Consider the following 27,456-nt stretch of genomic DNA (forward strand, 5'->3'; position numbering starts at 1 on the left):
GCAGACGAACATCTGGACCTCTGGAAAGGGGAGGGGGGGGGGGAGGGGCAGCCCGGGCTGAGCCAGCCTGAACTTGAACTTGAACCCCCCTGAGCTGGAACCTGGAGCTCAGCCTGGAGCTCAGCGCCCACAAAGTCGAAATGAAGCCGGGTCGCAGCTGAAGTTAATGACGGGCTGATGGGACCCCGGCCCGGACCTGGACTTGAACCCGACCTGAACCTGAACGTTAAACCAGGATGAACTTGAACTTGACTCCAGGCTGGAGCTCAGCGCCCGCGAAGTTGAAATCAAGCCGGGTCACAGCTCACGTTAACGATGGGCTGACGGGAGCCCAGCCCAGACCTGGAGTTGAACTTGAACCCGACCTGAAATTGAACTTTAAACCAGCCGGAACTTGAACTTGAATCCAGCCTGGAGCTCAGCCTGGAGCTCAGCGCCCATAAAGTCGAAATTAAGCTGGGCCGAAGCTACAATTAATGATGGGCTGATGGGAACCCAGCCTGACCTTGAATTTGAAGCCACCCTGAACCTGAACTTGAACTTGAAATCAGCCTGAACTTGAATCCAGCCTGGAGCTCAGCGCCCATAAAGTCAAGATGAAGCTGGATTGCAGCTAAAATTAATGACGGGCTGATGGGACCCCAGCCTGGACCTGGACTTGAACCCGACCTGAACCTGAACCTGAACGTTAAACCAGCCTGAACCTGAATCCAGCCTGGAGCTCAGCACCAATAAAGTTGAAATTAAACCAGGTCACAGCCAAATTAATGACGGGCTGATGGGAACATCAGCCTGAACTTGAACCTGAACCCAGCCTGGACCTGAACTTGAACTTTAAATCAGGCTGAGCTGGAAGCTGGAGCTCAGCGCCCATAAAGTCGAAACGAAGCTGGATTGCAGCTAAAGTTAATGACGGGCTGATGGGACCCCAGCCTGGACCTGAACTTGAACCCGACCTGAACCTGAACTTTAAACCAGGATGAACTTGAACTTGACTCCAGGCTGGAGCTCAGCACCAATAAAGTTGAAATTAAACTGGGTCGCAGCTAAAATTAATGATGGGCTGATGGGAACCCCAGTCTGAACTTGAAGCCACCCTGAACCTGAACCTGAACTTGAACTTTAAATCAGGCTGAGCTGGAACCTGGAGCCCACCCTGGAGCTCAGCATAAGCTGAAATCAAGCCAGGTCACAGCTACAATTAATGATGGGCTGATGGGAACCCAGCCCGACCTTGAACCTGAACTTGAAGCCACCCTGGAGCCCAGCCTGGAGCTCAGCGCCCATGAAGCTAAAATTAAACCAGACTGCAGCTAAAATGAACGCTGGGCTGATGGGAACCCAGCCTGGACCTGGACTTGAACCTGAACTTGAAATCAGGCTGAACTTGACTCCAGGCTGGAGCTCAGCGCCCACGAAGTTGAAATCAAGCCGGGTCACAGCTCACGTTAACGATGGGCTGACGGGAACCCAGCCCGGACCTGGAGCTGAACTTGAACCCGACCTGAGGTTCAACTTGAAGCCACCCTGGAGCCCAGCGCCCACGAACACCCGGCTGAGCCCGAACCCAACCTTGGGGCCAGGCTGGAGACAAGCGGGGCTGGGGCTGGCGCCGGGAGGGACCTGACCTTGACCTTCAGCCACCCCCGAGCTGAGCGGCCACCAGTCGAAGTGAAGCCAGATGGGACCGAATGCCGGGCTGAGCCCAACGCCAAGGGCAGGGCAACGCCAAGGTCATGGCAGGACAAGGTCAAGGTCATGGCAGGGCAAACCCAAGGTCAAGATTAAGGCAGGGCAAACCCAAGGTTACAGCAGGGCAACATCAAGGTCAAGGTCTGGGCAGGCCAATGCCAAGGTCAAGACAGGGTAAACCCAAGGTCAAGACCAGCCCAAAGTCACGGTCAAGGCAGGTCAACACCAAAGTCAACGCCAACCCAAGGCCAAGGTCAACGCCAACCCAAGGCCAAGGTCAACGCCAACCCAAGGCCAAGGTCAACGCCAACCCAAGGCCAAGGTTGAGGCAGGACCAAGCCAAGGTCAAAACCAACCCAAGGCCAAGGTCACTACCACCCCATGGCCAAGGTCAATGCCAACCCAAGGCCAAGGTCAATGCCAACTCACGGCCAAGGTTGACGCAGGACCAAGCCAAGATCAAAACCAACCCAAGGCCAAGGTCAATACCAACCCATGGCCAAGGTGAAAGCAGGCCAAAGCCAAGGTCAAGCCGAGCCAATGCCCCTTCCTCCCCGGCTCCTCACCTGCCTGGCGGCAGGAGAAGGCAAAGACGATGATGTCGTCGAAGGGCCAGGTGTAGTCGGGGTGCGGTGGGTAGAAGGCGAGCGCCCGCGAGGCCGCCCTGCGCAGGTCCAGCAGGAAGGTGGAGTGCACCATGGGCACCGCGAAGCACCCGCGCCGCTCCCGCCGCCGGATGGGCAGGTACGCTGGCGTGCGCCGGTAGTAACCCTGCGGGGGAACCAGCTGCCCGGGCGCCTGGCCACAGCGCCCGCGGAACCCAGCACCCAGGGATCCCGGAGGATCCAGAGCACGGGGCACCCAGGGGACACAGCACCCAGGGCACCCAGCACCCAGGGCACCCAGAGGATGTGGTACCCAGGGATCCTGGAGGATCCAGAGCACGGGGCACCCAGGGGACACAGCACCCAGGGGACCCTGCACCCAGGGCACCCAGAGGATGTGGTACCCAGGGATCCCGGAGGATCCAGAGCAGGGGGCACCCAGGGGACCCTGCACCCAGGGGACCCAGAGAATGTGGTACCCAGGGATCCCGGAGGATCCAGAGCAGGGGGCACCCAGGGGACCCTGCACCCAGGGGACCCAGAGCACATGGCACTCAGGGGTCCCAGAGCACGGGGCACCCAAGGAACCCAGCACCCAGAGGGCCCAGAGCTCATGGCACCCAAGGAACCCAGCACCCAGGGGTCCCAGAGCACGTGGCACCCAGGGGACCCAGCACCCAGGGGTCCCAGAGCACGTGGCACCCAGGGGACCCAGCACCCAGGGGTCCCAGAGCACGTGGTACCCAGGGGACCCGGAGGACATGATGCCCAGAGGATGCGGCACCCAGAGGACACAGCACCCAGGGGACCTGGAGCATGTGGCACCCAGGGGTCCTGGCACCCAGGGATCCAGAGTACGTGGCACCCTGGGGACCCAGAGCATGCGGCCCCCCGGGTCTCCGGCCCCCAGCCCCCCCCAGCTCTCACCTGCGGCGTCATCCCGCACCAGAAGTTGGAGTAGGCGGCGCGCGAGTCCAGCATGGGCGCCACCAGCGTCTTGTTCTCCGCCATCAGCAGCCCCAGCGTGTCGGGGTTGATCAGCACGTTGTCAGCGTCCAGGAACTGCCCGGCGGCACCGTCAGGGGGGTGAGCGCCCGCCCCTCCCCCCAGCACCCCCCCGGGACCCCCCCTTACCAGCAGGTAATCGGCCCAGATGGCGCGGGCGGCCTCCAGCGCCGCCTGCCGCAGCCGCATGACGTGCTCGTAGCGGGAGGGGGACCAGTGCTTGGGGCCTTCCTCGTCGGGGTACGACCTGGGGGGAGGCTGCTCTCCTGCCCCACAGCTGCCCCACAGCTGCCCCACAGCTGCCCCACAGCTGCCCCACAGCGCCCACCCACCCGCCCCGCCCATGCTGGGGGGAGCCCCGGAGAGCAGGCACCCACAGGGAGCCCCCCAACCTGGGCACCCCCAGCTCCCAGGGACCCCCCAAACCTGTGCCCCGCCCCCCCCAGTGCCCCCAGCCCCCCACTCACCGCGGCTCCTCCGCCGGCCGCCACTCCACGCGGTGGTACAGCCCCTGCACGCGCAGCAGCCACTCCCGCAGCAGCGCCGTCGTGTTGTCCTCACTGTGGTCCACGGCCACCCTGCGCCACGTGGGGGGGCATGTCCCTGGGTGTCCCCCCCCCCCGGCTCCCTGCCCCTCCCCCACCCGCCTCCCCGGGGTCCCCGTGTGCCACCCCAGCTGCCTGCCCCCCCGCACCCGGGCGTCCCCCCCCTCGTGTCCCTGTTCCTCACATCATATCCGTCCCACCCCTTGTCACCCCCACCCATGTGTCCCTGCCCCCCATGCCCCCTCCCCTTGTCCCCCCATGTCCCTGCCCCCCCATGCACCCCCCGTGCCCCTCCCCCCCGTACCAGAGCGCCGTCCGCTCCTTCGGGTGCCGCAGCCGCTCCAGCGCCCCCAGCGTGGTGGGCAGCGCGTGGGCCGCGTTCCGCGCCAGCAGCGCCACGACCACGCGCGGCGGCTGCAGCGGCGACTCGGGGCTCCAGCGCTCCTCGGGGAAGTACCCGGCGGCCGGCACCGGGCCCAGGCCCCGCCACGGGCCCCGCCACGGGCCCGGCCCCGCCGCCAGCAGCAGCAGCAGCAGCAGCGGCCACGGCCGCGCCGCCGCCATCCTGGGCCGCCGCCCTGGGCACGCCCCCCGCTCTGGCCACGCCCCTGCCCCGGACCGCTTCCCCGCCCTGGGCACGCCCCCCGCCCTGGGCACGCCCCCCGCTCGGGCCACGTCTCCTGTCCCGGGCCGCTCCCCCGCCCTGGGCACGCCCCCCGCTCTGGCCACGTCCCCCGCCTCGGGCCCGCCCCCGCCCCGGGGCCCGCCCCCCGCTCTGGCCACTCCCCTGCCGTGGGCCACTCCCCCGCCGTAGGCTCGCCCCCCCGCTTTGGCCACTCCCCCCGCCGTAGGCACGACCCCGCTCTGGCCTCGCCCCCCGCTCTGGCCACTCCCCTGCCCTGGGCCACTTCCCCGCCTGGCCACGCCCCCGTCCTGGGCCACTCCCCTGCCCCGGGGCACGCCCCGTCCGGGTTCACGCCCCCACCCTGGCCACGCCCCCGCCCAGGGCCCGCCCCCGCCCCGGGGGGCTGTACCGCTGCCGGCGCAGGCACGTGAAAAACCGGCCGGGAAGGAGCCGCGGCCGCCCAGCTGCAGGAGAGAGCCCGGCGCGGTTCAAGGCGGGAGGCACACGGACAAACCCAACGGAGGACGGAGGGGAACCAGCGTCACCTGCACCGGGCGGGTGCCCGGCCGTCCCCGCGCCCACTCCCAGCTCCCTCAGCTACAGGTGGAGAAAGAACCAGGCGAAGAGCTGAAATCTGCCCATTTGATACCGCGTCACGGCCACCGAAGCAAGCTGCGGTTCCACCCGCTGAACCGAAGGAATTACTATGTGGAACTCCGTGCTGGGCAAAGCCCGTTTGCTCCAGAAAAAAAAGAGGGAATGGATAAAAAAAAAGTGCATTTCGCACTGCAGCAGAGCGCTACGCTGGAATGGAGTGTTCTCTGCCTGGAATGGTGCGGTGCCGCGGGATGCCCTGGCTGGCAGCCAGCTCTAGCCAGGATGTTTGTTGAGGGGTATGGTCAGCTCCTTGGCCGCCGCCTCGTCCAGGAACCAGCACAGCTGGCCGGAGCCAGGCCGGACACGTGCCGCGGGAAGGGGGTTTTCCTCATCACCTTCCAAAATGCGCTGTTGGGAGAGAGGGAGTGCGTCTCAGCCACGCGGCCGGCAGCGGGGACCTTGCACCGGACACGCTTTGGCGCTGACTGAAACCCCTTAGCTGCTCGCCCCCCCTGCAGCGCCCCACATTTTTGTTAAAAAAACGAGCATTTTGGGTCCCGACCTTTACAACAGCAGCTTTGCCTTCCCCCGTGGCCACGAAGACCACCATCCGTGCAGCGTTCAGCACGGGCAGGGTCAGTGTGACTCGTTCCGGCGGTGGCTTCGGCGAGTCAGTGATAGCAGCCACGATTTTCTCATCCTCCTGTTGGAGTGAAACAAAGGCAAAAAGAGAAGTAAAATAGAAAAAACTGAATCAGGGGAGCGACCCTGACCCCAACCGGGGCACAGGGCTCCCGCACCACCCTGCAAGCAGAGCGCTTCTCTCTCGTTGCCTGCCAAACTTCCCAAATTGGGAAAAATGGGGAAAGGAGGAAGCAGGGGATATGGCAATGCCAACACCAGCCACTGCTTTTTATCTCCCTGCAACCGCCTTGCTCTTCCTCTCTGTTCGTTAAACCACGACTGCCCCAGACCGGGAGCGGCTGCCAGATGTGACTCCAGAGTTACTGATGGAAACACCGTGGTAACGGCAAGGGTGCCGGGGTTGTGGCATCCCCAGGGGTCAGAGTATCCTGGGGTCAGGGTATCCTGCAGTCAGGGCACCCCCCGGAGTCATGGCACCTCCTGACCCACGGCACCCTCTGGGTCAGAGCATCCCGGGGTCCAGGCAGCCCCAGCCTCCCCCGGGTCATGGCATCCCTCTGGGTTGTGGCACCCCCTGATCCACAGTACCCCCGGGGTCAGGGCACCCCCCCCGGCGCGGGCTCACCTGGAGCAGGGGGTGGTCGGGGAAGAGTGAGCAGGTGTGTCCGTCCGGGCCCACTCCCAGCACCAGCAGGTCGAAGACTGGCACGGCTTGGCCGGGGAACGCCTGCGGGAGGAGAGGGGGCTGGGCCGGGGGCCAGGCCGGGCCGGGAGGAGCGGGGCCGGATCGGGGGGGAGCGGGTCGGGGGGAGGGGCGAGCGGGGCCGGGCCGTTCTGGGCGCCACCCCGCGGGCCGCAGCTCCCGCGGCCGGTACCTGGTGCAGCTGCTCGGCGTAGTCGGCGGCGGCGGCGGCGGGGCGCAGCCCGGGGCGCGGGGCCAGCATCCGCGGCGGGGGCGTGGGCAGGCGCGGCAGCAGCTGGGCCTGCGGGGGGCGGCCGGTGAGGAGGGCCCAGGCGGGGGGGAGGGGGGGCCCAGGCGGGGGGAGGGGGGCCCCGGCCCCGCTCACCTCGTAGGCGCCGCCGGTGCTGTCGGGGTGCCCGGGCGGCACCAGCCGCTCGTCGCAGAGCGCCAGCAGCCAGGGGGCGGCGGGGGGGGCGGCGGCCAGCGCGGCGGGCAGCTCCCGGGCCAGGAGCTCCACCAGGCTGCCCCCGGACAGCCCCAGCGCGAAGCGCTCGGCCGCGTCCGCCGCCCGCTGGGCCACCAGTCCCGCTAGCGCCGGGCCCAGCTCCCGCGGCGACGGGAACACCCGCGGCGCCTGTCCCGCCATGGCCGCACCGCCGGCGGCGCGCCGGAAGTGACGCGTGTCCTGCGCGCCGCGCCGTCGCCTAGCAACGCGCGGCCCAGGCTTCCCCACCGCGGCCTAGGCCTCCCCGCTGCCTGGCAATGTGCGGCCCAGGCTTCCCCACCGCGGCCTAGGCCTCCCCGCTGCCTGGCAATGTGCGGCCCAGGCTTCCCCACCGCGGCCTAGGCCTCCCCGCTGCCTGGCAATGTGCGGCCCAGGCTTCCCCACTGCCAGTCAACGTGCGGCCTAGGCCTCCCCGCCACGCCTGAGGCTTCTCCACCACAGCCTTGGCCTCCCCACTGCCTGGCAATGCGCAGCCCAGGCCTCTCCACCACGGCCTAGGCCTCCCTGCTGCAGCCCAGGCCTTCCCGCTTCCTGGCAATGCGTAGCCTAGGCCTCCCCGCTGTGGCCCAGGCCTCCCTACTGTGGCTCAGGCCTCCCCACTGCAGCTCAGGCTTCTTCACCGCGGCCTAGGCCTCCCTGCCGCGGCTCGGGCCTCCCCCCTGCCTGGCAATGTACAGCCTAGGCCTCCCCACTGTGGCTCAGGCCATCCTGCCGCAGCCTAGGCCTCCTCACCATCAGGCACTGTACAGCCTAGGCCTCCCTACTGCGGCTCAGGCTTCTCCACCGCGGCCTAGGCCTCCCCACTGCCTGGCAATGTGCAGCCTAGGCCTCCCCACTGCCAGGCAATGTATGGCCTAGGCCTCCCTGCTGCGGCTCGGGCCTCCCCACTGCCTGGCAATGCGCAGCCCAGGCCTCCCCACCATGGCCTAGACCTCCCCACTGCCAGGCAATGCACAGCTCAGGCCTCCTGCCACCCGGCCATGCGCTTCCTATGCCTCCCTGCCATGGCCCGGGCCTCCCCAGGGCCACCACAGCACCGGCAGTCACTTGGTGTTTTAATGTCCTCACAGCCCTAAGAGCACGGTCGCGGCTGGATAGAACGCGACCTACGGTTACAAAAAACTCATCTAAGGGGGGGGTTAAGGCTGGAGAGGGAGTGGGGAGAAGCCCTCACGGGGCACCGGTAGCCCGGTAAATAAATATGGCCCTGGTGCCCCCTGTCCCGAGCCGGTGGCAGTTACAAAAATACTCTCTAGAGGTGTAAGGGCGGGTTAAGGGGCATCAATGTGCTCGGGAGGGGGTCCTCGGGGTCGCCAGCGTGGGCCCCGCAGCCAGGCCAGGTCACAAAGCCACTTTCCCAGAGGAAATCCGCTGGTGAAGGTGCTCGTCCAACGGGACGTATCTCCCCAGCTTCAGATCCAAGAAATAGAGGCGGTCGGAGGTCTGCTGCGGGTCGAAGCCTTCCCGCTGCAGGCGCGTTTTCTGGATCTTAAAGGTACCTGGGGACGGAGAAACGGAGAAATCAAAGCGGGAAGCCTGCCCACGTGCGGCTTTGCCAGCCATTCCCAATGGGAAAGGACCCAGGAAAGGGCTGGGAAAGGGGACACCGAGCGCGGCAGCCTGGCGGGGGCACAGGGGAGACCTGTGGGGCCCACAGGCCGGGGCTTTCACCTTGGGACCTGCTTTTATACATATATATATATATATTTTATTTCATATGTGCTTTTATATGCACTTTTTTACCTTTAGATGTATTTTTATATACTTCTTTTTATCTTTGAATATACTTTAATATGTTTTTTTACCTCTATACCTATTTTTGTATTATTTTACCTTTGAATATATTTTTGTATATTTTCTTTACCTCTGTACGTATTTTTATACTTTTTTTTACCTTTGTATATATATTTATGTGGGGTTTTTTACCTGTGTATGTATTTTTTTTACCTTTCTACGTTTCTTTTTTTTACCTCTGTGTATATTTTTATGTGTCTTTTTACCTCTGTGTATATTTTTATGTATTTTTTTACCTCTGTATGTGTTTTTATATATATAAATATATTTGTTTAAAGCGCCTTTTTTTCTTTCTCCAAGGGCCCAGAAGTAGCTGGTTCCTTGTTTAGGACCCAACGACGAGCACCATTTTTGCCAGCCGCGTTCCTGCACCTGCTGCACCGCCATTCCACCCTGGAGCAGGCGGCCAGGATCCGCTGGGATCTGAACATTCCTGGAGCAGCCGGTCCCCGATACCTGTGGTGTCAACCTGGGGCAGGAGCCGGAGAAAGACGGGCCGGGCGTAGGAAGGCAACACCTTCTGCAGCTCCTGGTACAGCATGTTGGGGTTCACTTTAGCCTTGGGATCTGCAATCGCCGCCATCCCGGCTTTGCCCTCCACCCCTGAAACGCCAGAGCAGAGTGTGGGTGGCAGCGGAACGCGCCCAGCCGATGCGAAGCGCCAATGTGCCGAGGAAAACCTGGTTTGACGCCCGAAGCTCCGAGCCCCACTCCCCCCGAGCGCTCCCACGTGCCGCCGCACCTGGCACTTCCACCCCGTACACCGCCACGTCCGTCTGGTTCAGGATGTGACTCAACATTCCTTCCACCTCTGTGGTGGAGACGTTCTCCCCTCGCCAGCGGAAGGTGTCCCCGCTGCGGTCTCTGAAGTACATGTAGCCCAGCTCATCCATCACCAGCACGTCTCCTGCGAGGGGGGAAGAGGAGACACCAAATAAAAAGTCACCTCAGGACCCGAGTTTGTCAGCGCTCAGCACCGCTGCACCGCCCCCACGTGCTGTTCCCCTCCCCCCAGGGGGGTATTTGGTGGCTCCGCACTGCCCTGCCCTGCGCCTCCGCATCGTGGAAGGAACAGGAGCTGGGACAAACGCCTCTCCAAAAAGTTCATTTCTTAAGTGATCCCGTGCAGCCCAACAGCTGCTCAACAGCTCAAAGCACTAACACCTCTGCTCCTCTCCAAGGAAAAAACCCCACACTGGGGTCTCTCGAGACCCCCTGCGCGGGGGGCAGCCCGCGGGCCGTACCGGACAGGTACGCCTGGTCCCCTTTCCGCAGGACGTTGTAAGCGATCTTCTTGTTGGTGGCGCTCTCGCTGACGTAGCCATCGAAGCGGCGCAGGGGATCCTGCTGATTGATCTGACCGACCAGTAATCCCGGCTCTCCTGTGGGAAATGAGCAAGGCGACGACGCCGCGTCACAACGAGCTCAACGCTGTGCCCACCAAAAGACGTTCGGTCGCCAAACTGACGTGTCATCGGATGAAAGAACCAGCAGGGAAAACCTGTCCGCAACACCAGAACCCCCCAAAACCAGCCACAGCTGTCACGGACGAGGGGTTTCCGAACAAAAAACTGCGATTATTTAGGGGGCTGAGGCTCACCGGGGCGACAGGGGATGCAGAGCCCATTGGCATCCCGGATCAGCTCCATTGTGTCCTCATTCACCTTCACCAAACGGATGGGATAAACGTTGGGCAAAATCCGACTGTTGAAGCCACAGGCACCGACCTTCCAGAAGAGGGAAAAAAAAAAAAAAAACCCAAAAAAACCCACAGAACGATTTGGGTCTTGCATCATTGCCCTCTGGAAATCCCAGTCTTCCCTCCCTTTCCATTCAACAGGAAAAATTCAGCCAAACCAAAACATTTCCACGGGTTTTTGGTGCGTTCCCACCTCCATCACCGGCCAGGAAGGCAGCAGAAGCACCCTCCTTCCCGTGCGGCCCCCCCTAGGGGCGGCAGGGTCCCCCCCACCTTTCCATCCAGGTTGGCGATGCTGCAGTTACACTCGGTGGCACCGTAGAATTCCCCGATCTGCTTAATTCGGAAGCGCTTTGTGAACTCCTCCCAGATGGTGGGTCTCAGGCCGTTGCCCACCGCCAGCCGCACACAGTGCTGGGTTTCTGACTCTCGGACCGGCTGGTTCAGGAGGTACCTGCAGATTTCCCCGATATACTGAATAATCTGAAGCAGTAAACACAAAAACACAGCTCAGGCTTCGGGCGGCGTTTACTGCGCCCTGGAGAAAGCTGACAGCGAGGCCACCGGTGTCGGTGTGCCCCATGGAATCGGACGCGCCGGGTGCTTTGATAAACCGCGAGCAGCCACGAGTTCAGGTCACAGAAGGGGCAGAGGGGAAGCGGTTCCTGCCCTTGGGAACCCGCACGGGAGGGATCCTGCAGTGGGAAAACACGTGAACGATGCCCTCGTGCTGAAAGATCCCCAGAAAGATGAGGGGAACCAACTGCAAAGCACGGTTCGGGGGGGAGATCCAGTTACCAGCTGTAGTACCGCTGGCGGGGGAAGGGCTGGATGAATACAGGGAGAGAAATCTGCTTAAATTAGAAGGTAACGCTGACGGGGGGGGGGGGGGGGGGGTTGGGTGTTTGTTTACTGGTTACGAGCTGCCCAGAGAATTCCTGCGCAGGGATTCCTAACACGGACACGAGCTGGCAGAGCCCTCCTGCTACAGCGACGGGCGCAAATGCATGTTTTAAAGGCCACAAGTTTTTAAATCTCCACAACTCCCAAATCAGGGCGGGAGGCGACGTTGGGTGTTGGACTCAGAGAGGCCTCTGACAGCGTTTCGCACAGGATTCTCCCGGAGAATGGCTGGGCCCAACGCGCCGCGGCCAGAGCTGAACCCTGCTGGTGGGTGGGCACCGGGGCAGCCCCCTTCCCTGCCCATACCCACAATCCGCTCAAGGGGATCGAGTGCTCCCTTTGTCGGAGTGTGGACCTGCCCCAAGGTGGATGGGCCCAGAGGTTCAACTGGGCTCCGTGCTGGGTCCTGCACCTGGGTCACAGCCACCCCCCGAGGTGGGGGAGCTGCCTGGGGGGCTACCTGACGGCCAGCAGCCTGCCCAGGTGGCCCAGAGGGCCAGCAGCAGCCTGGCTTGTGTCAGACACAGTGTGGCCAGCAGGACCAGGGTGGCCATCGTCCCCCCTGTGCTCGGCGCTGGGGCAGCCACACCTCAGATCCCACGTTCAGCGTTGGGCCTCTTACTCCAGGAGGGATGTGGAGGGGCTGGAGCGTGTCCAGAGGTGGGCAGCGGGGCTGGGGAAGGGGCTGGGGGGGTCCCACCTGGAGAAAAAGTGGGGAGGGGGAAGATCCTCGCTCCCTGCGGCTGCCTGAGGGGGGGCAGCAGCAAGGTGGGGGTCGGGCTTTTCCCCCACACGATGGGATATGGCCTCAAGTCGCACCCGGGGAGGGGGGCTTAGGTCGGATTTTCAGGAAAATTCCTCCACCTGGAGGGATGTCTGGCACCGAACGGGCTGCCCGGGGAAGCTGTGGCGGCACCGGCCGGGGAGGGATTTAGAGGACGTGCAGCCACGGCACTGAGGGACGCGGTGGCCTCGGCAGCGCCAGGTGAACACTTGGACTCGATAACCCCAGAGGTCTTCCGTGACCTCAACAACTCTGTGATTCTCAGACGGATCAAAGACCTTTTCCAAAACCCTGTGCACCCAACGCCGCAGCGCTGCCACCTCGATACGCGATGAGGGGCAGGGAATTATCGGGACACGAGTAACAAAAGCAGCGAAGCGGGCGCTGAGCACTGCAGGCAGACCGCGGAGCCCTCACCGTGCATCTGTATTTGGCGCAGTCATCCCAGAAGCGGCTGGCCGAGAACTTCTTCCTGATCACCACCGTCAGGCCATGGATCAAACACTGCCCCACTCCCATGATGTTACCTGGAAAACAAGGATCACGCGGCTGCTCCGGCTCCGTCACCGGCCAGGAGGCGCGGCAGGGGCAGGAGGCGGCCGGCGCCTCGTCGCCACGGGGCAGGGCGCTCACCCGCCGAGTGGTAGAGGGGGAGGCAGTTGTAGAGAACGTCCTCGGGGCACATCCTGTAGGCGTAGTAACCGAAGGCAGCGATACGGTAATACCTGCGGGGATGCAGCGCACTGAGCGGGCGCCACGGCGTGAAACGCGCCAGGAGGGAAGCGCCCGCTGCACTTCTCACCTGCTGTGCACCACTATGGCGGCTTTGGGCATCCCGGTGGTTCCCGATGTGTAGATGTAGAAGAGCCGATCTGGAACAGAACGAGGCGTCGGGCAGCTGCCTGGGAACCCCCGCGGGGTTTCTTTTGCCTCCCAGGCTCCGTCCGCAGCGGAGGGTGACGCAAAGGGGGAGCTGCAGCCAGGGGGAGAACCCGGAGGGCGGCTGCAGGACCGCGCGCGGATGGCTCTGCATGATCGGTCCCGGCGCTGGCTCAGCTCTCCGGCCGGGCGTTGCGCCAAACCAACCAAGAAGAAAAGTCTCAACCGGTGGCTGACGGCAGGGCAGAGGCATCCAACTCCCAGATCAAAAACAGAACCCAAAGGGAGGGAAAACTCCTCCACGGCACCGTTCCCCCCACCGCAGACGGAGCCCCCCACCTTGGGCGCTCTTAGCTGTCCCAGAGCAGGACAGACAGAGGCAGTCGGAATCCTCCTGGCCTCCCCCCGCACCCCAACCCACCGACCCTCGTCCTCGCCATGGGCGAGGAAAGGTTCCAGTGGCAGCCGAGCGCGGCAGAAGCAGCAGATTGATGCACCGAGTGACGCCGGTGAAGCGCAGAGCGAGTCCTGGCCGGCCACATCCTGGCGGCCGCTCGCCCTGCGCAGAAGGGCTCTCACACTGGGATGATTTTTTTTTTTTTCCCCTCCCTTTTTTCTTCTACTTTGAGCCCAAACTGGGCTGATTTAATCCCTCCGCCTCGCTTCGTTTTCTCATGTGGCTGTCCCCCAGCCCTGCTCTCCCACAGCGCGCCGAGAAATAAAACCTGCTGATAAATTTACCATCTAAACCTTTGTCCAGAATCTGCGTCGGGGGCGATTTCGACGCGCTGCTCAGCAGCGGATCGAGGTGTCTGGTCTCTGCGGGAACGACGCCCGGGTTGTAGTCACCGGAGCAGAATTTTGCCATGTTCTTGCCCAGCATCCATTCACCTCGGCTATTGCTGCACGACAAAATCACTTTTGCCACCAACAGAACAGAATGCTCCGGGAATAATCCCCAAAACCGCGGAAGGGCCTGAAGAACCAGCGATTCTTTTAAAACACTTTTGTGATGTCTGCGCAGGTACTGGCTGTGCCAGTGCGCTCGGGCTGAGCCCTCCGCAAAAACACATCACGAAACTGCCTCCCCCCCGACCATGCCGTCTGGAACGGGTTTTGAGGAGACGACTCAGAATCGCAAACCCACCGAGTCGAACGATCACCGGCGCAACAACTCATTAAAGAGAAGCGGGGAGGTATTTAAAGGCAGCACTCGCTGACAAACCCACCCCGCAGCAGAAAGCGCGGTGGCAAGGGCAGCAGCGCAGCAAAAAAGAACGCGCTCGGTGGAGCCCTGAGGCCGCTCCGTTGCGTCCCACGCAGCGCGAACGGGCAGGCCAGCTCAGCTTGGGCACCACGAAATCAGCAAGACACCGGCAGATGAAATTGAGCTCTGGCCACGGCGCCTCCACGGGCCTCAGGCACCAGGAGGGGGGAGATTTACCGTCTTCCCTGGCTCTCGACGCAGCTTTTGGGGTCTGGTTTTGATCACCCCTCTGGGTCGAGCTTTTGCGAGCTCTGCCTCGCTCAGGAGCGAGCGAAGAGCTCAAGTGGCGCCCGGCTGCGGGCTCACCTGGAGTCAGCTCCCCCCCGAAGATCACGGCCTTGGCGCCCGACGTCGTCACGCAATAAAGCAGAGAATCGGCGCGCAGGTTGAAGTTGATGAGAGCCGCCTCGACGCCGATTTTTGCCATCCCCAGCCAAAGCCCGACGAACTCGGGGCGGCTCTCCATGAAGATGGCAATGACGTCTCCCGGCTGGTAGCCCTGCTGGTGGAAGTAGTTGGCCACGGCGTTGGAATACTCGTCCAGCCTCCGGAAGGTCCACTGCTCACCGGTGGCTTCGTAAATCAGGGCCACTTTGTCAGGGTGGCGGCGGACGACGGCCTGGAACATCTTGGGGACGGTGCTTTTGGCTTTTTGATGCCGTCGCAGCTTGTACTTGACGCGTAACAGCACGGAGAGGCCGCTGCGGCAAAGAAAAAGAGTGTCAGTGGCGGAATCCGGGGGTCCCACGTCCACCAGCGAGGAGGGACATGGGTGGGGCGGCCGCGGCATTGCCTTGAACCCGGGGCCAGCCGGTGCCGTGATGCACCGCGGGCGTCACAACATCGCACGGCACGCGGCGCTGCGCTGGGACCCTCCACGTGCCACAACCCGGGGACCCACCTCCACCCCGATACTGATTCCATGAGCCCACAGAGAAGATTCCAATGAGTAAATTACGTCTTTTAGGGAAAAAAATAATAATAATAAAAAAAGATTTGGCAACGCAAGCGCTGCTTTTGCCCACAAAGGCAGCGACTATCCCCCATGGGATGCGTCTGTTCGGTGTCTTTGTGTCATTTCACACCAACAGCCTGGCCGCAGCCCCGGAGCCACAGATTTTAATAATTAATACTAATAACGATAATTACTCTTGGATGGCAAGCTCTGGAAAGCCAGCGGTGCCTTCGCAAGAAGGGAGTCGCTCTGTGGATGCTGCAAAAAGCAACCGAGAAACGAACGAACCGGGGCTGCTCGAACGAGGCTTTTGGGTGGGTTTTTTTTTTGGCCTCCCGTAATTTACATAATTGTTTTATTTACAGAATTATTTTATCTACAGAATTGTTTGAAGTCTCCGGGGCAGCAGCGCTGAGCGGAGCCACCACCCGGTTACACCCGTTGAGTTGCCACCGTTCCCGCTGTCCCGGGGCAGCGACTTCCGGGGGTGCGGACCCCCTTCCCCCCCCCCCCCCCCCCCCGGAGAACGCAGATACAAAAATAAACGTTTCAAAACCAAACGTGTCGCTTCGAACCGGGGGCTGGGGGCCGTTTCCCCACCCCCTACCCCGCATTAAAACACGGAATCGTGCGCGAGGAGGGTTGGGAAGAGCCCCCGGATCCCGGGAATGCCGTCTCGTGGCAGCGCCGGAGCCCCCGCAGAGCGGGGGGAGGGGAAGGGGGGGGGAGGGGAAGGGGGGGGGAGGGGAAGGGGGGGGCGGCCCGGGCGCTGCTGGCAGCTGTCCCCGGCTCGCCGTGCCAGGGCGGAACAGAGCGGCTTTGTGGGGGCTCCGGGCAACCCCCAGCCCCCCCCCACACACAACCCCCTCCCCCCCAAACCCTCCCTCCGCCCCCATCCCCTCCCCCCCCACCTTCCTCCTCCCCCCCCTACCCCCTCCCCCTCACTCCCCCCCACTCCCCCCCCCTCCCTCTCCTCCCCCCCCGCTCCCACACCCTGCCCCCCTCCCCTCCCCTCCGCCCCCTCTCCCCCCCCGCTTACAAGATGTCCCGCGGCGCCGTCCGGCACAGCAGCCGCAGCAGCCGCCAGCCGCCGGAGCCCAGGCAGAGCCCTAGCGCGGCCGCCAGGCTCCATGGCCAGGGCGCGCCCAGCAGCCGCAGCAGCCCCAGCGAGCCCAGCGCGGCGGCGCAGAGCCCCACCGGCCGCATGCTGCGGCGGGAGCGCCGGGCCGGGCCGCGCCGAGCCGGGCCGGGCCGCGCCGAGCCGCTCCTGCCCCGCCCCGCCGGGGGGCGGCCCGCCGGCAAACACAGAGCTGCTATTGGCCGAGCCGCGGCTCCCCGGCCTCGGATTGGGCGGCGTGGGGGAACGCCCACCGGGCGTCAGCGCGGCGCTGCGGAGGGGCGGGGCCGGAGGGACGGGGGCGGGGCCGGAGGGACGGGGGCGGGGCCGGAGGGACGGGGGCGGGGCCGGAGGGACGGGGCGGGGCCGGAGGGACGGGGGGCGGGGCTGGGGGTGCCGCAGCGCTGCGGGGCCGGGCGGGGGGGGCGGGTTCCCACGGCCCGGGCACGTACAGCCGGGACCCCACGGTCCCGGGACCCGCACACCGGGATCCGCACACCCGGGACCTGCACACCGGGACCCCACGGCCCCGGGACCCGCACACCGGGCACCCGCACACCCGGGACCTGCACACCGGGATCCCACGCACCGGGATCCTCACACCCGGGACCCGCACACCGGGATCTGAACACCGGGATCCCACGGTCTCGGGACCGGCACACCGGGGACCCGCACAGCCGGGATCCGCACATTGGGACCCGCACACCGGGACCCCACGGCCCCGGGACCCGCACACCCGGGATCCCACGCACCGGGGACCCGCACCCCCGGGACCCGCACCCCCGGACCCCACGGTCTAGGGATCTCCGCACAGCCGGGATCCGCACACCGGGACCCCACAGCCCCGGGATCCGCACACTGGGACCCCACGGTCCCGGGATCGGCACATCGGGACCCGCACACCGGGACCCCACGGTGCTGGGATCGGCACACCCGGGACCCGCACACCGGGAATCCGCACACCGGGATCTGCACACCGGGATCCGCGCACCGGGACCCCACGGCCCCGGGATCCGCACACCCGGGCCCACACGGCCCCAGCCCGGCCCGACACCCCCCGTTCCCACCGCCCGGGCCCGGCACCCCCCGTTCTCACGGCCCCGGCGCGGCCCCGCCCTCCCGCTTAAGCCGCTTACCGGCTGCTCCGGGAATCCGCGCTCAGTCCTACCGGAGGGCTGGGGAGTGCGCTCCGGGGCTGGGGAGGGGGCTCCGGTGGGTTCCAGGGCTGGGGAGGGGGCTCCGGTGGATTCCAGGGCTGGGGAGGGGGCTCCAGTGGGCTCCGGGGCTGGGGAGGGGGCTCCAGGGGCTGGGGAGGGGGCTCCGGGTGGCTCCGGGGCTGGGGAGGGGGCTCCAGGGGGCTGGAGAAGGGGCTCCGGGGCTGGGGAGGGGGCTCTGGGTGGCTCCGAGGCTGGGGAGGGGGCTCCGGGGCTGGGGAGGGGGCTCTGGGTGGCTCCGAGGCTGGGGAGGGGGCTCCGGGGCTGGGGAGGGGTCTCTGGGTGGCTCCAGGGGGCTGGGCAGGGGGCTCTGGGTGGTTCCGGGGCTGGGGAGGGGTCTCCGAGGCTGGGGAGGGGGCTCCGGGGCTGGGGAGGGGGCTCTGGGTGGCTCCGAGGCTGGGGAGGGGGCTCCGGGGCTGGGGAGGGGGCTCTGGGTGGCTCCAGGGGGCTGGGCAGGGGGGCTCTGGGTGGTTCCGGGGCTGGGGAGGGGTCTCCATGGGTCTCCGCACCCCTTCCCCCCCCCCCCCGCACCCTGACCCCTGGGCCTCCCCCAGCCATGGCCGCCCTCTTCGCCGGGCGGGTGCTGCTGACCGACCGGCAGCGGGAGCGGTTGGATTCGGAGCGGGAGCTGAGCCGGGCGCTGGACAACCGGGTGCTGCTGCTCTACTTCGGCCGGGCGCGCTGCCCGCGCTGCCGCCGCTTCGTCCCGCTGCTCCGCCGGTTCTTCGTGCGCTTGACAGACCCACGGCACGTGGTGCGCGCCGCGCAGCTGGCGCTGCTCTACGTCTCGTGCGATGGGAGCGAGGAAGAGCAGGGAGCCTTCCTCCGCACCCTGCCGCGCCGCTGCCTGGCACTGCCCTTCGCGGACGCCTTCAAACGGTATGCGGCGACGTGGCGGCCGAGGCCGACGGCCCCAAAATATTTTCCGACTCGTTTTTTCCAAACGTTTTGCCTCGTGTTCGGTCCCTGCCGGCGCCGTCAGCATCATCAGTTGACGGAAAAATCCGGAAAACTCTCGGGCTGCGCCCGTCTGCAAAGCAAAGATACTGCCCCGTCCCTCCATCCCGCTGTTTCACTGATATGTATATATATATCCCATTTGTATATCCTGAGATAGATAGATACATATATCCCTATTTATATATCCTGATACACATATATGTATCCCTATTTATGTATCCTGAGATATATATACATCCCTATTTATATATCCTGATATAGAGATATATATAACCCTATTTACATATCCTGATATATACATCTCCCTATTTATATATCCTGATAAAGATACATATATCCCTATTTATATACCCTGATATAGAGATATATATATCCCTATTTATATATCCTGATATATATCTATATCCTGATATATATCTATATATCCCCATTTTTATATCCTGATATATACATATATATCCTATTTATATATCCTGAGATATATATCCCTATTTATATATCCTGAGATATATATCTATATCTATATCTCTCCCTATTTATATATCCTGATACCCATTTATCTATTCTGATGGATATTTATATATGCCCCTCTTATACCGCGCTATTTATAGCCCCTAAAGACTCTGCCGGCCCCGCAGGCAGGACAGGGTGCGAACACTGGACGCAGCCAGGCGGATTGGAACTGCTGACGCATTTACTGTAACCTCATTAGCGACAGAACGAGCCGCAATTAATTGCAAGAATTATTCCCGGCTCTTTCACAGGGCCAGCCGGCGGGCGGTCACATTTGAAGCAGCTGGCGGCTGTTCGACCCCCGCTGTCCCGCATCGCCCGTCACCCGCGATCTGGCGCCCGCATCCCTGTTTACTGGCCCTGCAGAGATCCGCACGCTAATTAATTTGGGCAAATGAGCAAATTTTGTAGGGTGAACAGCATGGAGGACGATGCGCGTCCTGCCGGGTGGTGAGGATGAGGAGCACCGAGGACGATGCACGGCGAACCCTTCCCCATTTGAGGTTTGGTTTTTTTCCCCCTTGCAGGGAGCTGGAGCTGCGCTTCGCCGTGGCCGAGGTGCCCACCGTGGTGGTGCTGAAGCCCTCTGGGGAGGTGATCACCGCCAACGCCGTGGAGGAGATCCAGCGCGCCGGTCCCGCTTGCTTCCAAAACTGGCAGGAGGCTGCTGAGCTGGTGGATCGCAATTTTCTCTTGGCAGAGGATTTTGACAACTGGAGCAGGAGAAGCATCACCGATCCCATCCGCCGCCTCAAGTACAAGGTGGACGAGAAGGAGGAGGAGGAGGAGGAGGAGGAAGGCGAAGAGTTGTCTTAGCTCCGGGCTGAAGTGGCCGGGAACATCCCTTGGGCCACCATCCCTGCCTGGGATCTCCAGAACCTTAGAAGTCCACCAAACCCACGTTAATTTTCCAAAAAGTGAATTGTTTTAGGGCAAAATGTGCTCTGTTCCCACTACTGCGAAAACGACAAACTGGGCAAACTGGAATTCTGTTCCCTTTCAGTCACCTTGGGCCATTTATTTACCAGCAAAACCAGAAAAAAAGCAGCCGCTGGAGACCAGCACTCAGCGAACCACTGGCTAACCAGCTGATAAAATTGATAGTAAAAAACTGCATTAATTTTTTTATTTTTTTTTAAATTTTGGTGAAAAAAAAAAAAAGCAAAACCAACCTGCTGTGCAGGCACAGAGAAACACCCGCAGGAAGAGAAGCCCTACGTCTCCCACCTCGTGCTGCCATTCCACCACCGTAAATCCACATCCCGGAGAAATCGACGCAAAGTGGGGGGCACTGGGGGCAGGGTCCCCACACGCTGCAGCCGCCCCAGTGACCCCGGTGACCTCCCCGAGCGCCAGCCAGCACTTTTATTTGCTTGTTTTCTTTTTATCTGCTTGTTTTCTTTTTATCTGCTTGTTTTCTTTTTATCTGCTTGTTTTCTTTTTGTCTGTTTTTTTATCGCTTTTTTCTTTTTGTTGCTTTATTCTTTTTGCCTGCTTTTTTCTTTCTGTCTGCTTTTTTCTTTCTGTTTTCTTTCTATCTGCTTTTTTCTTTTTATCGCTTTATCTGCTTTTTCATCTGCTTTTTTCTTTTTGTCTGCTTTTTTCTTTCTGTCTGTTTTCTTTCTATCCGCCTTTTCTTGTCATCCGCTTTTTTTCTTTTTGTCACTTTTTTCTTTTTATCTGCTTTTTTTCTTTTTGCCTGTGTTTTTTCTTTTTATCTGCTGAGCACAGTTGCCACCTGGTGCTGCGCAGCACCTGGCACTGCAGGCAGCAGCGATCCGCAGGGAAGCTGTGTCCCATCCCAGAGGAATCCCAAACCCATCGTGGGCTGCCAGGGCAGCGCATCCCCCGGGAACCGTCCCTCCGCTTCCTCCTTCCTGCTTCCCCAAGCCAAATGCTTTGGGACAAATGGTACCCAGTTTTGGTACACCAACAGCGGACGCTCCGCGGGCAAAAATTGCGTTTACGAAGGAATCCGGCTGCGCAGCATCGTCCTGCTCCCAGTGGTCAAGGGGCTGGAAAAGTGAGGGGAGTGGAAAAGGACCATTCATTTGCTGGGGTTCGGTCCCCTGTTCTCCAGCAGAGGATTCAGAAAAGCTTCGCCGGCTCCGTGAAGGACCTGGGAAGCAAAGTGTGCGTTGAGGACGGACGGAGAGGCCACGCGAGGTCGGCTCCACTCAACTCGTTTTCTCATTTAATCCTCCCTCCCTTCGCCCAGCAGGTTGGCCAGGAGGCCGGGAAGGGGGAGAAGTCCCATAAAATCAGTGGTTGGGAGGGACTCTGCTTTGGGGAGAAGGCGGCGCTGCCGTCGGGATGCTCTTGGGCGTGCGGACGCTGCATGAATTGGTGCAAATAAAACCCCAAAGCGCTTTCGGGGGACGCAGCGGCTGGGGACATGAGGCTGCACTGGCTGCTGGGCACCCATCAAACCGTAATTGCATTTAATTCAGGCAACTTCCAAAAGCTCAGGTGCCCGTATTTAAAAAAGAAATTATAAATCACACGTGAGGAACCTGGAGGCAACGGGCCACGCTGTCACCTGGGATTAACTGGCCCCGCAGAACTCTGGTGTCGATGGAAGGATGCTCGGCGCCTGAAATCAGGTCAAGTCCAGCGACGTGAAATGGGGATTTTTACCAGCCCTACCCCTTGGATTGAAACTCCGTGCTGCCTGCCAGGAGCAGAAAAAATCCCACCCAAAACCCATTTAAACCATTATTTCTCCATCTCAAATTCCACCGGAGATTAACACCCCCCCCCGACGGACGCATCGCATGGCGCTGTTAAGACGTTTTGCTCTGCTTTCACACGCGGGGCTTATTATTTATGTGTCTGGGTCACAGAACGGGGGGTGTTCGGATGCTTGGGGCAGCGTCTAAGCGCCCTTCAGTGCAGGGCATCCATTTCAGATAGATTTGTTGTTTCAAACATGCTGCAGAATTCTTGCTTTGCCTTTTCCCTGTGTCACACAACCTCCCTACAACGGGGCTGGCCGCTCCGTAGGAATAAAATGCTCCGACGCGCATGGAATCCCAGCGGCGGTCCGCAGGCTTCAGGCAGCAGAGGGTTAACGACAGCTGGGTAAGGAGGATGGATTCGATGTGGTAGGTAGCCTGGGATGTGAGTAATTTCACAACCCCCCTGAGGAATGTGGAAGATCCACACACCCCGAGGTTGCAGACGCATCCCACGCAGGCTGCGCATAGCGTCGCCCGACCCAACGCCTGGATTTACTGGTTTCACCGGCAAACACCGCGACGCTGCGGTACTTGGGCATTTCTCACGAGAGGCGATGGCTTTTTCCTCGTCTGTGTCTTGGCTGAGGAAGGACAATGAAGGAGAGGGAAGACGTTCCCTACACCTAAGCCGACGGTTTTACTTGCAGATGATGTTATGGTGACCAAGAGGGCGAAACGCGACGCTGGCACATATGGACACCAGGGGGTTGTTGTTGTTGCTGCCCAAGCCTTGCTATGAAAAAAATCTCCTAAAGTCAGGTTTCCGTTTGCTGGAAAAGGTGCGAAGAAACTCGACAATTAGAACTTGCGGCGGTCATTTCTCAGAAAACAGTGGTTGCAAATCTCCTGCGTCAGAAAATGAATAAATGGTGAGAGCAGCAGGATTCATCCCATACCCTCCATAGGTTGGGTTTTTTTTTTTTTTAGTGTTTTGTCTGGCATCTCCAGTTGCTGGAAAAGGTGCGAAGAAACTCGATAATTAAAACTTGCATCGGTCATTTCTCAGAAAACATTTTTCCTGCGTCAGAAAATGAATAAACGCTGAGAGCAGCAGGATTCATCCCATACCCTCCATAGGGGTTTTTGGTTTTGGGGGTTTTTTTTAGTGTTTTGTCTGGCATCTCCAGTTGCTTTCGCAGAATGCTGCTTCTCCTCCTCCCAAAGAGCGACAGCCGTGCTCACGGCCCGCGGGGCTTTGGAGGTGTTCACCCAAAAACCTGAGAAAGAACCTCAGCCCCCCTGGACTCGGGAAGGTGCCACGGCAGGTGCTCCAGCTCACCATGAACGGGCCGGCAACCAGGGCCAGCACCATCCCTGGCCACCGTGCCGGCCGCGTGGACCTCGTGGCCAATGAGGTGCTCCATGTCACCAAACACCTGAGGAACATCGGCAGGAAATTGCAGAACTTCCGCGAGCTCTTCCGAAAAGGTAAATTTATTTTATTTATTTATTTTTTAATTTGCTTACAAGCCGATTTTACATTCAGCAGAAGTGATCCTGTGTCATTCTCGCTGCTTTATTTATTTAAAACACTGAATTTAGATGGCTCTCAGACAATTTAGGGTGGCTTCTCTCAGCACAGCTATTTAATTATGCAAGCATCTTTTCCTGTAATGAATTGCATCAACGGGTAACACTTCAGAGCACTTAACCACCTGAGTGCATGGGTTTCCTCCAAAAAAAGCGATGCAAAATCACATCAAGTACTACTGACAGCGACACCCAAGTGAGTTAAACTGGCTCAAGGAAAGGGGGCCTGCGAGGACACCCCCCACCCCCCCAAAAAACTGGGATTTGTCACTGGGAAGGACTCCAAACGCCACCAGCCCAAGAAGGGCTGGGGCTGGTGATGCTCTGGATGCGGGGGGAGGGTGCTGAGCCTGTGTCACAGCCTGGACGCGTGCTCCAGCAGAAGCACCGTGCTTTCCCGGCTGGCGTGCCGGCGCTTTCCCCCTCTGCCCTCCTCTCCCCTCCCCCAGCCTCTGTACTTGCAGGACATCCACCGGGCTGGAGCCCAATTAATAAAATTAAACTGAGGATGAAAAAAAAAGAGTTACCACAAGCACAGTGCTGCTCCAGAAACCTCGCACAGCGTGGCAGCCTTAACAAAACCCCTTCAGCTGCTTGCTGGAAGAAGGAATCTCCTGGAGGAATGCCACTCTCTCCACCGAGGCATCCGGAGATCCCAGTGATCCCAGTCTCCCCACCCAGAGCTCCAGGTGATGGTGATGACCTTACCCCGGGCACGCCGGGTGACTTGGGTTGGCCACGCTTCTCCAGCAAGCTCCCGGTGGCGGTGCTGCTCTTGGCTCCGCGAGATGCCCCCGCGTGATGCTGGCTGCACGTGGGAATTACCCCTGCCCGGGCTGGTGCTTTCGGCGAGCATCTTCCCCAGCGCTCAGCTTGGGACCGTGTTTTTCTCTTGATCTTTGGATGGTTGGTTGGTCTTTGGATGGAAAGACACAAAGGCAGGGTGTGCTCCCGCAGCAGGAGGCAGGGACAGTCGTCTCCAGGGCTCACAGCGTAGAACCCGGACAAAAAGCAGTGTGGAGCCTTGGGGAGGGGTGGCCCAGGTGACAAAGGACCAGGCAATTGCCACATCCATCCTCACTGCACGCTGGGGTGCTCAGCGGCCGTTACGTTCTGTTTTGTGCAGAACTGGAGTATCAAGGAAGAACTGGGTGCGCGGCAGTGAGCTCATCCTGGGAGAGGGGAGGACAAGAGCTTATGCATGCAAAAAAAAAATCACAATTTCTCCCCTTCCTCATTTTAGGAGAAGTTACTTCAGCTTCTGTGGAAGCCAAGCTGGCAGACTTACTGCAAGCCATCTCCTCCTTCCTGAACACGTGTCCTGCTTTGACCGGGGATGCCATCCAGCCTGCCGTAGCAGCCCTTATCGCCAATATCGACGGTAAATCCTAACCCTAGAGAACCTGACGAGCGCTGTAGTTGTTGCCCTGGGCTCAGTGGTGATGGGAAGCTTTTAGGTGGGCTCAGCACAGACACAGCTGACCGTGTGCGTGGAAAGCAACATCAGCACCGAAGCTGAGCAGAAGTTGGTGACCGTCAAGGCTTGTTTGTATCCAGGTCCCATCTTTAGGGAAGACAAGGCTTTGAAAACGTGTGAAAGTGAGATAAAGGCTTAGAGGCGAAGCTTTGCTATCCAGGCTGGCGATCCTGCTGGCAAAGCGTATTCTGATAATAAAGACGCATTGCGTTTGGATGCTGAGCCCAAGGAACGGGAACACGAGGCTCTGGGGGGGCTGTTCTTGGCTCGGTTGTGTCTGTTGGAGCGAGCAGGTGCCTGGTGGGACTTCTCTCCCCGTTGAAATCCTGTATAACCCTGTGCAAAATGTTTCACGTATTTGCTTGTCGGCGCGCGGCGGAGGGCGATAACACCTCGGTTGGGCGGTTTGGAGATGAATCCTTGCTGCTCTTCGCATCCCCGCTTTGCATGTCGGTTTCTGGGAGCTCAGATCTACTTAAATCTAGTGGAAGCCCCTTAACCTAGTCCCAGGCTCCTCAGGAGGAAGGCGCAGTGGTTCCAGACCTTTGTCCTGGAGGTCTGATGAGCTCCAAGAGGAAACACTGAGGGTCCCACCTCAACACGCTGCGGGTGGTCCCTACCGGAGCGGAGCCGGGACCACCTCTCAGCAGGGAGCTGGAAGGGAGGAAAGTGCTCTGACCACACCACCGCTGTCGCTCTGGTTCCTTTCCTCCCCTGCCTTCCAAAGCCTGGCCGGCGTGAAAATATTATTTGCTGTGTAAAATAGCAGCAGTGACGGAACGGGCAGTGTAAGGAGACTTCGTAGGGGTCCGCTCCTGTGTGTTGTCCCAAGGCTCTATAGTAACTTGCCATTGTGCTTGGCCCAAAATAGTAATTAAAAAAAAAAAATTCACCCCTTGGAATGGGCTGTGCTGGAGGAGCTCAGTGTCAGGAGAGCAGCCGAAGCAGCTTTCTGCGCCACGATCCGTGCCCATCCCACTGCCCGGGCCAGCGCAGGGACCGCTGCTGTAGCTTCCCCAGGCTGAGAGGAGTTTGCTATCACGGCATGTCACCTCAGAAGCAGAAGATGGGCCATTTCTCAAAAATTCCTGTACTTTCCCCTTTTGTGAGCTTCTGACCTGCAAAAGAAAGTTTTGGGGTTTACCATCTCCACTTTAGCCTCCAAAAAAAAAACCCACCAGAAAAGGACAGACTCATTCGACAAGAATGCCCTGAAATGGTCTGAAGAGGGTGGGAACGGGGATCCTGAGCGAGATTCCTGGTAAATAAGGAGCCTCACCTTAACTTTTATTAGCTTTTTTTAATAGAAGTGGAGGGGTGTTGCCGTACAATGTTGCAATCCTTTGGGCTATAAATCCCTTTGCTCTAGAAAAACACTTTTTATAGCACTTACCAGTACCTGAAATTTGCAAACAGGCTACAATAATTATAATGAACGTACCTGCAATTATACTGCTCGAAGAGACAAAACTGAGAGATGGGCGAGGGAAGGTTTGACCGGAGAAACTCATCACGCCGATGCTGTGGTTGCGCATCCCAGTTCTCTTGCTCCCCTCGTTCTCCTGCTCCTTTCCAAAAGGCAGCCGTTACCTCTGGAGCCCAAGCAGAAAGGGTCACACATGAGCCACCACCTTCATGTGAGCCTGAAACGTTCGGCACCGAAGCAGCAATTCGGAGATTCTAGGATTATTTTTTTGTGAATGAAACAAGTGTTAATGATAGAAGGGTCAGCTGAGAGTTAACTCTGGACCTGGGGGCTGCTGCAGCCAGGGGGGCAGCAGAGCCTGTAGGGTTGCTTGCTGTGACCTCTGGGGTGCAACCACAGGGAGAAGTTTCACAGAAGAAATTTAGCAGCGTTACATGGGTCTCCAGCAGACAAGGAAAGAGAAGCTGATTTGGGGAGTCCAGGGCCACAGGCGTATTTTTAGGTTGCATAAAAAAAAGTCTTTTTTTTTTAAAATTACTCATTATTTAGTGAAGAAAAATCGATAGCTTCACAGCCGAGCACAAGTTTGTTTGTTGACCATCACATCTTTGCTGTCGGTGTCTCTAATAGTTGCAGAAGTTCACTTTGTGCTTACTTCCATCTCTAATCTTTGAATAAACGTTTTCTATGTCCCGTAGCGCAGTTTCATCATTAAATCACCACCAGTGCTCCTAAACTGAAGGCAAAATTCACCAGTTTTAAAGACTGCAACACCAGCTACACGCTTGCGGCCAGTGAATCGATTGCTCGTGAGCTGGAGCGCATCTCCAGCGTGAGGGGCAGTCAGATTTAAAGCCTTACATCCCCCTCTGGAAAATGCTCCTGGGCTGTAAACCATCTTGAGGCAAGCGACAGCTTTTTTCCTAGCTCATCGAAAATCAGGGCTTGTTTTCGACAAGAAACCAACCCCCCGATGTTTAGGGTTTTGTTTTGCTGAGCAGAGGTCACGGAGGGCTGTGATGTCTCCGAGAAGGCTCCGTTACACCCATGTGTGGGTGGAAAGAGCAGAGGAACAGCGTCTCAGGCAAGGGGCACTGCTGCCCGGGACACTTGTCCTTTCCTCTTTTTTTTTTTTTTTTTTTTAAATTTTACTTCTTTTAACCTCACGGCCCCTTTCCCCTGGTTGCCGGCACTTTCTCAGCGGTTTGCTTGGTGCATTGGGAATCACGGGCAGTTCTTGGGAAGCAGTGTGCGCTCGGCAGGTAGAAAAAAAAAACCCAACATCCCAGGGCTGCTGCG

General features: G+C 60.2%; 4 protein-coding genes and 1 long non-coding RNA gene across 5 annotated transcripts in view; 1 reads left to right on the forward strand and 4 right to left on the reverse strand.

Annotated features, from left to right (window-relative positions):
• The window catches only part of COLGALT1 (collagen beta(1-O)galactosyltransferase 1), a 5,605-nt gene extending 1,153 nt beyond the window's left edge, over positions 1–4,452 (reverse strand). The window contains exons 1-6 of the mRNA XM_056325846.1: positions 4,152–4,452; positions 3,770–3,880; positions 3,432–3,549; positions 3,225–3,359; positions 2,259–2,463; positions 3–20 (exon numbers count right to left, since the gene is read on the reverse strand). Coding sequence (XP_056181821.1) covers positions 3–20; positions 2,259–2,463; positions 3,225–3,359; positions 3,432–3,549; positions 3,770–3,880; positions 4,152–4,411 — 847 coding nt within the window. The 5' untranslated portion in view covers positions 4,412–4,452. The remainder of the gene's footprint in view (positions 1–2; positions 21–2,258; positions 2,464–3,224; positions 3,360–3,431; positions 3,550–3,769; positions 3,881–4,151) is intronic.
• Positions 4,453–5,100: 648 nt separating this feature from the next.
• PGLS (6-phosphogluconolactonase) lies at positions 5,101–7,177 on the reverse strand. The gene is made up of 5 exons (XM_056325865.1): positions 6,782–7,177; positions 6,590–6,697; positions 6,340–6,441; positions 5,632–5,772; positions 5,101–5,477 (listed from the first exon to the last, which is right to left on the reverse strand). Exons 1-5 carry the CDS (start codon positions 7,040–7,042, stop codon positions 5,343–5,345), a joined length of 747 nt encoding a protein of 248 aa, XP_056181840.1. The 5' UTR covers positions 7,043–7,177; the 3' UTR covers positions 5,101–5,342.
• Positions 7,178–7,940: 763 nt separating this feature from the next.
• On the reverse strand, positions 7,941–16,461 carry SLC27A1 (solute carrier family 27 member 1). Its single transcript, XM_056325864.1, is given in 13 exon segments — positions 7,941–8,400; positions 9,152–9,298; positions 9,438–9,602; positions 9,940–10,077; positions 10,296–10,422; positions 10,668–10,877; positions 12,499–12,608; positions 12,715–12,806; positions 12,884–12,953; positions 13,702–13,842; positions 13,845–13,862; positions 14,534–14,928; positions 16,222–16,461. Coding segments are annotated over 13 exon segments (1,938 nt in total). The 5' UTR covers positions 16,389–16,461; the 3' UTR covers positions 7,941–8,242.
• A 688-nt stretch (positions 16,462–17,149) lies between these two features.
• On the forward strand, positions 17,150–26,854 carry NXNL1 (nucleoredoxin like 1). The gene is made up of 4 exons (XM_056325860.1): positions 17,150–17,511; positions 18,068–18,392; positions 19,514–23,152; positions 24,498–26,854. The coding sequence occupies exons 2-3, from the start codon at positions 18,070–18,072 to the stop codon at positions 19,800–19,802; spliced, it is 612 nt and encodes a 203-aa protein (XP_056181835.1). The 5' UTR covers positions 17,150–17,511; positions 18,068–18,069; the 3' UTR covers positions 19,803–23,152; positions 24,498–26,854.
• Positions 23,141–27,328, reverse strand: LOC130143207 (uncharacterized). The gene is made up of 2 exons (XR_008819686.1): positions 26,173–27,328; positions 23,141–25,849 (listed from the first exon to the last, which is right to left on the reverse strand). It is a non-coding gene; the product is annotated as an uncharacterized LOC130143207 (long non-coding RNA).
• Between the last annotated feature and the right edge of the window lie 128 nt (positions 27,329–27,456).

This window comes from Falco biarmicus, assembly GCF_023638135.1.
Source record: "Falco biarmicus isolate bFalBia1 chromosome 13 unlocalized genomic scaffold, bFalBia1.pri SUPER_13_unloc_1, whole genome shotgun sequence".
NCBI lineage: Eukaryota > Metazoa > Chordata > Aves > Falconiformes > Falconidae > Falco > Falco biarmicus.

Coding starts and splice junctions, on each gene's coding strand:
- NXNL1 (XM_056325860.1), top strand. CDS start 18,070: ATGGCCGCCCTCTTCGCCGGGCGGGTGCTGCTGACCGACCGGCAGCGG. Junction 18,393..19,513: donor TTCGCGGACGCCTTCAAACG/GTATGCGGCGAC, acceptor TCCCCCTTGCAG/GGAGCTGGAGCTGCGCTTCG.
- PGLS (XM_056325865.1), bottom strand. CDS start 7,042: ATGGCGGGACAGGCGCCGCGGGTGTTCCCGTCGCCGCGGGAGCTGGGC. Junction 6,698..6,781: donor GCACCGGCGGCGCCTACGAG/GTGAGCGGGGCC, acceptor CGCCCCCCGCAG/GCCCAGCTGCTGCCGCGCCT. Junction 6,442..6,589: donor ACGCCGAGCAGCTGCACCAG/GTACCGGCCGCG, acceptor CTCCTCCCGCAG/GCGTTCCCCGGCCAAGCCGT.